Source organism: Sinocyclocheilus anshuiensis, unplaced genomic scaffold, assembly GCF_001515605.1.
Source record: "Sinocyclocheilus anshuiensis isolate Anshui unplaced genomic scaffold, SAMN03320099.WGS_v1.1 scaffold665, whole genome shotgun sequence".
Lineage (NCBI taxonomy): Eukaryota > Metazoa > Chordata > Actinopteri > Cypriniformes > Cyprinidae > Sinocyclocheilus > Sinocyclocheilus anshuiensis.
The window spans coordinates 123,109-131,216 of record NW_015537961.1 but is presented as its reverse complement, the minus strand read 5'-3'; the positions used below and the strand labels follow the sequence as shown (position 1 = coordinate 131,216).

General features: G+C 30.5%; 1 protein-coding gene across 1 annotated transcript in view; it reads right to left on the bottom strand.

The window, feature by feature from the left end:
• Positions 1–8,108, bottom strand: part of LOC107667027 (AT-rich interactive domain-containing protein 4B-like) — a 97,706-nt gene that overhangs the window by 40,143 nt on the left and 49,455 nt on the right. Inside the window, exons 5-7 of the mRNA XM_016458609.1 lie at positions 6,613–6,780; positions 5,185–5,279; positions 448–589 (exon numbers count right to left, since the gene is read on the bottom strand). Of these exons, the coding sequence (XP_016314095.1) occupies positions 448–589; positions 5,185–5,279; positions 6,613–6,780 (405 nt within the window). The remainder of the gene's footprint in view (positions 1–447; positions 590–5,184; positions 5,280–6,612; positions 6,781–8,108) is intronic.

Sequence of the window (8,108 nt, the reverse complement as noted above, 5' to 3'; positions counted from 1 at the left end):
TGAAATATACTTTGTAATACACATATAATTTATTTATTGTTTTAATATAATTTTACATAATTATTACAATTTATAAATATTATAATTATATAATTTAATATAATTTTTAATTTTAGTAACTTCTATACTATATGTATAGTAAAAATGTATACTAAAATAAATTTATATGAATTATATATTAATGCACAAAAATAAGCCTGAAGAGGTTAAATACTATATATATATTTATACTACATAAACATTTCCATTTTTATTTTTAATTTGAGTAATTATTATTATTTTTTAATATAGCTTTAATTATTAAAAAGCTTTAATTAGCTTTTTTACTTTTATTTCAGTTTTAGTCATTTTAGTAATTAATTTTTATAATTCAAATTTATGTAAATATACTTTTTTAACACAATATAGAATTTAGCTTCACCTAAAGGCTTGATTTTTGTGACTCACCATCGCAGGATACCATGTGGTTTTCTTCTTGTCGCTAGTGACGACTCCACCCACACACACCACTTTGCCGTAAAGCTCTTCGTTTTGCTGCTGATCGCCCTCCTCTTCCTCACTAGACGATGAAGATGACTCCTCTTCTTGACTGTGGAACCAGATCACATGTTAATGTGAAATAAACAACAGACTGAAAGGTGTAAAACTTCAAAAACGTGGCTCATTTTACATTTATATATGAATTTCATGAAATCATATTCAGATCACATTTGACCAAAACCAAACATTATATATTACATACAGAAAATTACATGTATGTTTAGGTAAATTAAGAATGATTGTATTATGACATTATTTGCATGACAATTAAACACTATATATATATACATTTTTGTATTTTTGCTTTCAATAGCACAATACATTTTAAAAATGTATGAACTAACTTTGACTCAGCATATCATTAATGTTAAGGCAATTTAGAATGCAATTTAAAAGTTAAAAAGTAATTAAAAGTTCTAAGCATTTTTTAAAAAGGAATTATTCTAACCAATCAACGATTCTGGTTCAGATTCTACTTTTCGACTGAAGAACTGCTAACGGAAGAGAACATGCTAATCGTTTAGTTCTAGACTCTAACGAAGAGTCAGATAAAGCCAAACATGATTCAACCGATCCACTCACAAAAAGATAAGCATGACCTGTCGCCCAGCGGCTAACGAGCACAATAGAAGACGCTGCTTTTCTTTTTCCCGTGTGTTCTGATGAAGATAATAAGTAATTAGGCTCTGTGAGCTGACGAGCTTCTCGATATGGAGCGTGACTCAACGGCCGCTCTCAATTAAGAAGCCACACTCCAGCTCACCGCCAAGGAGAGACAATCTCGTTAGCGTTAAATGAGCCAATCAGCAGCCCGCATCACGAATAAACATGACCTGATAAACCACAGGGACTCCAAACACGAGCCGGGAACTTTATGCAACTAACACGTTTTTACAGTTTTGTTTCAAGCAAAAATTTAAATGATTATTATATTATAAAACTATAATGAAAATATAAAAACCTTTAAACTATTATTAAAATTAAAATGACTAAAATCATTTACAGTTATTTAAAGAAGATGCAATACAATAAAAATATAAATATTGCATGAAAAACCTGAAAAGGTATAGGTTAAAGTACTAAAATTAAAGCTATTTGAAAATTTAAAAAAAAAATAAAATTGGCAAAAGCAAATATTAAAATTACTAAAGCTTAAACTAAAATTAAAATATAAAAATAAAGGATAATTCAAAACATTAATAAATACTATATTAGTATATAAATACTAAAATTACTAAAACTGAAAAAAATGAAAGCTATATGGAAGTATTAAAAAACTGCTAAAAATGACAAAATATTTGCTAATTAAGTAGGAAAAATAAACTTTATGCAATTTTGCAAAATGTATAAATATTGCATGAAAAACCTGAAGATCTGAAATAAATAAGTATAGGTTGAAGTACTAAAATTAAAGCTATATGGAAATATTAAAATACTGATAAAAACTTGCTAATTAAGCAGGAAAAATAAACTATGCAATTTATACTGTACATGTTGCTTCAAGCATTGTCATTAAATTAAAATAAAATATTAAAACTATTATTAGATTATAAAACTATTATTCAAATTAAAACTATTACAAATAATTTATGATAACTGAAATAAAGTTGAAAAAAATATAAATGCTTCATGAAAAGCTTACACATTTGAAATAAATTTAAGTTGAAGTAATAAAATCACTAAACCTAAAAAAAATAAATGAAAGCTATATGGACATTTTATAAAAATGACAAAACCACATAACAAAATTACTAAAATTAAAATTAAAATATACAAATAAATGCCCATTTAAAATATTAATAAATACTATAATCTTAAATAAATACTAAAATTACTAAAATGGAAATATGAAAAAAATAATACAAATGACAAAAGCATATAACAAAATTACTAAAACGTAAACTAAAATTGAAATGAAAACAAAAATAAACTAATACAGACAATTAATAAAATAGTATATAAACAATGCTAAAGATAAATCTGGCTTCAAGTAAATTTATTTTTATATTTTTAATGCAAAATAGGCAAAAATGCTTATTAAAGGTCCAAAACCAGTAATAAGGGTCAATTTTTTGAAATTGAGATTTATACCAACTATTTGAAAATCTGGAATCTGAGGGTGCAGAAAAATCTAAATATTGAGAAAATCGCCTTTAAAGGATATTACTTATAAAAAATGTAGTTTTGATATAATTACAGTAGGAAATGTACAAAATATCTTCATTGAACATGATCTCTACTTAATATCCTAATGATTTTTGGCATAAAAGAAAAATCAATAATTTTGAGCCATACAATGTATTGTTGGCTATTGCTACAAATATTCCCCAGCGACTTAAGACTGGTTTGGTGCTCCAGGGTCACATTTGATTTGCAGAACTAATTCAAACCTGAGCTAGTTTTGACTAATCAATGCAACCCCAAATATTACGATCAGATCTGCTCCCTCAAAATGGCCGAGGCTTGTTAAAGTTCACAAGTGACTGACGGAGTTAACAATGAGGTACTAAGGACGCGTCCCGCTCAAGACCAAGCACGGGCTTTTCTCTGATTTGTGTTTGGGGATTGAGGATTCCAGGGCAGCGTCTGTCCTATTTGTGCCACTCCTAAAAGAAGAGGTATAATTTACAACAGCAAGCAAATGTAATCGGTGTTCCCAGGCGTCCCCGGAGCATCAGGACTAAAACACACAAACGCTTCATCCTTCAGGTGAGGAGTGTAACACAATCAGTCCTGAATGGCCTTATTGAAGAGTAACAGGGCAGGAATTCCAAAACACTGGATTATGGGACTACAGACTGGGATAAAGCTACAAAGACACGCAACTGACCATTGAAAAAAGCTCTTTAAGCACCATCCATTTGACCTCTGAAATGGAGGATCCACAAGTCTGACACTGAGAATCAACACTGATTCAACGTCTAATTTAAAGAGGGAAATAAAGGAGGTGGATCTGCATGCACCAGGGTTTCTGCAGGTTCTATGAATTTAAGATTTAAGAACTTTTTTAAACCAAGTAAAGAAAATTTAAGGAATAAATAGAAGGGGGCACAAAGGAATTCAAAATACAAGAACAAAAATCTGCTAATGGGATCAGAAAAATCAACAAATGGAAAAAAGATAATTTTTTCTGACTTTACTGGCAGATATTTGTTCTTGTTTTAAGCTTAAACTCACTTCATTTTGTTTCATTTCTCACAAAACAGGACTTAATATGTTCATTCTGCATCTCAAGTAAATGTACCTTGATTTAAGGATGTTTAGATATTTGTTTTGGAAATCAAGACTAAAATACTGAGGAAGATATTTATTTTATTTTTTTTGCAGCACATGCAACATTTAATGCCACGACTTTATGAAATTAAGGCTTTCTGCTCTGGTTTAGGACCTTTTTAAAACCTTCATTTGTGGAAGGCCGAATTAAGAGTTTTTAAGACCATCAGAAACCCTGATGCACTGATGAACAACGAAAACATGTTTTAGTACAGTAAATAGAGTTGATTTTGATTTCATATGAACTAAAATGCAGTAAACGCTTGTACGTTGAAAATAGAAAAAAAAATGAAGATGTACACAAAACACATTACTGGAGTACATTTTATTATTTGTTCTTGTTTTAAGCTTAAACTCACTTCATTTTGTTTCATTTCTCACAAAACAGGACTTAATATGTTCATTCTGCATCTCAAGTAAATGTACCTTGATTTAAGGATGTTTAGATATTTGTTTTGGAAATCAAGACTAAAATACTGAGGAAGATATTTATTTTATTTTTTTTGCAGCACATGCAACATTTAATGCCACGACTTTATGAAATTAAGGCTTTCTGCTCTGGTTTAGGACCTTTTTAAAACCTTCATTTGTAAGAAACCCTGATGCACTGATGAACAATAAGAGCAGAAAACATGTTTTAATACAGTAAATAGAGTTGATTTTGATTTCATATGAACTAAAATGCAGTAAACGCTTGTACACTGAAAATAGAAAAAAAAATGAACACAAAACACATTACTGGAGTACATTTTATATTACAAATCTTTAAAAAAAAAAATTTTTTTTAATTTAGTTTAAATTCAGTGTGTTACTTGTAATTATTTGTGACATTTAAAGGCAATTTCTGAGTAAAAACTGTTTCAAAGTAAATGTCACACCAATTTCTTTCACTGTAAATCAGTCCCACCAGGATTGATCAATTTGTTTTTGTTTTTTATTTATTTATTTTTGCTTTCAAAATGACTGTAATGATTTACTTAAAGTTGAAATAAAATAAGTACTGCATGAAAAACTCAAACGAACATTTGAAATAAACAGGTTTAAGTTGAAGTACTAATTTCCAGAGTTTTGTAGACAATTTGCTGTTATTTTCATAATTAGGGTACCACATTTACCATATGTATTACACACGATACTTCATACTAATCATACTTTGTCATGGCGATTATAACATCAAACAAGACCCACGCTTCATTTACTTACTCATGCATGTTTCTTTATCAGACTAACGTGTCAATAACTTTAAGCAGTACTGTGCTTTTTGTGATTCAATGGCGAAATATGCACGACCGCAAAAAAGACATTTTGTTGATTTGCATTGGGTTTGGCAGGAAACATTGGTAAAAGCATGTTCCATGTAAAGACGCTCACATGGGGTTGGAGCGTCGGCCTCCACGGTTTCCCTTTCTGCCGATGACAGGAGTGCCGAAGTGTTCGGGGTTTGTCAGAGGAAGCCTGTCGAGCGTCTGGAAGAGAAACACACCAGATTCACCAGACAGCGCTACAATAAAAATAAAACCATAATACAGTGTCATTACTTGAAATAAAATAAACACCAGCTGAAAAAAAAAAAAAATGCAACATTCTTCAATTTCATTTACTTTAACTTGATGTAGTAAAATAAGTTAAACTGAAATAAAATGATCAAAATTGACAAAAAACAACATCAACAAAATTACTAAAACTTTAACTAAAATTGAAATTAAAACTGAAAATATAAAAATTATTTCAAAATATTAATAAAATGATAATACCATCTCAATGATACGAAAATAACACTGCTAAGAATGTGCACCAAGCATTATTACAATATTAATATTTCTTATTTTGTCAAATTTTTATGACAAATAAAATCACACTTGTGCACCAAGAAGTGTTTATAGGCTAATTAAAACTTTAACAAAAAAAAAAAAGAAGAAATCATTACTTTATTTTTACTGCATGTTTTCCCTCCAATTTTTACTTTTTTTATTATCAGATATTTGCCAAGGCAATATTTCTCATTTTAGTTTGGTTTAACTTTCAGTACTAAAATAACTAAAACTAAATAAAGTAAAACAAATAAAAATACATGAAAATACAATTTTAAAAACTAGATTAAAATTAAATTAAAAAATTAAAACTTAATTAATTAAACATTGATTAAATTAAAACGTTAAAACCTCCACTAAAATTTAAGTGAAAACAGAAAATATAAAAATAAAATCAAAATATTAACAAAAACTATAAGAGTATATCAATGATAATAAAATACATACTTGCGTAGAGTTTCAGGCCTTAAACTACTGACAATCTGCTTGAAATCATTTCCTAGCGCACTGTTTAGCAAACAGAGATGTGACACAGTTTCTAATAATCATCTGGGAATGAAACACCTCCGATTTTGGGTCATTCCTACTATGCAGAAAAATGAACTCATTATATGTCTTAATATACTGGATTAATTGCTAAACTCATATAAAAATCATGTAAGCACAACAGTTGATGAATTGTTATTGTTTCGGTTTGAGCTGATGTTTGCCATGAAAATCTGGCACTTTATGAAGAAACTTATTTCTTTCTTTTTCAAGTTCAGAATGTTTCAAACAAAACATGTTTTCTTTGAAATATTGTTTTAATTAACAGTAAAGTCATCCTTATGTTCTCAAGATCACCTGAGCGCATGTCTGAAAGTCTGTTTCTAAATCATCCTAAATTATGACACAAGCAAATTCACTTCAGGATATGATGTGAAAGTGTCATGATGTGAAGGAGTTTGCTAGCGATCTAAACCAATGAGAAATCAGAAAGCGGACTTGCCTCACTCTCGGCGAAGTGTCGCGCTCCTTTCAGGCAGAGAGACGAGCGCCTGAGGGTCTTCTCATCGCCGTCATCAAACACTGAGCCCAGGAGAGAGAAAGAGAGACGAGTTATCAGACGCATCAGGACAGAGTTACATAGGATCAGTGCTTTAAAAGAGGCCGCCCACTGCTCTTCAGCTTTAATGAGAAACTCACAGTGAGCTTGGAAACTAAACAAAATTATTAATTGATTTAATCAGTACTCTGGTCCTTCATGCACAGTTTCTTTGTATAAACGGCTGAAGAGAGTCCCTATCACGCGTTTATGAACACTAAAAGCTTGAGTAAATCACCAGTTGGCTTGTAGCTGCATTAGGAGCCGCGACATACAATATAACTGAACTGAAAGAACAGCAGCGTCAAATGCAAGACATGCGAACCATCTGCTAGAGAAACATCTGCTGTGACTCACAGGTCATCAAGTGCATTTTCTCTCCATGTGCCGACACATATGCAGACTATAATTCACATTAACACATCAAATATGAAAAATATGAGGAATGAAATCAGTGTTTTATGTTTTTGTGAGAGACTGACGCATCTCATATGCTGCGAGTGACACAAACAACCTGTTATGTTGTGCAGTGAGAACCTGTGATGCTGCTCGCTAACATGCATAATAAAACAAAACAGAGAATTCAACTGTCATAGGCACAAAAATATTACTAATAGTTAACACAAATGCTAAATATATGATCATCAATATTTATGAATATTTACTAATATTTAAATTTTCTTCACCACCACTGGTCAGTGTGGTAAAAAAAAAAAAATAATAATAATAATAATAATAATATACACATGCATATACACTATCATATTTACATTCATAATTTATTTTAATTTATATATATATATACATACACACACTGTATATATAATCCTAATTATAAAACGTTTTCATTTGACAATTAAAAAAATATTATTATATAAATATACACATATTTGATATATAAATATAATAGTATATTAATAGGGGTGTAACGATTCACTCGTTTTCTCTATGCATCGATGACAAAGCCTGACGATGCAATGCATCGATCTTGAAACATGATTTTTGAATCGTGAATCGTTGATTTCGGACAGTAATCGATTTAAAATGCTAAGAATTTAATGAATCGCGATTTCTATAGCGATTCAATGCTTTCAAAATATATACACATTAAATTACTACAAGCAGGAATTAATGGAGACCTTGAACAGTGTTCGTGCCTCGCATCTCTCCTTCAAACGCTTCACTATTTCCCGCCTGTGACTGTCACAGGATTGCACTCGCGCCGCTCCGTTCGTCTCATTCACACATGTTTTGAGCAGCTGATGTGTGATCTCTCCTTAGTACTCGTGACCAGTAATGCTAAAGTGAAGTAGTTTTGCTTTTCTGTAGTTTTTCAATGGCTCTCGGTCATACCAACGACATTACCCGAGCAGTCGAAGGCTGCGCATTTATTGCATGGA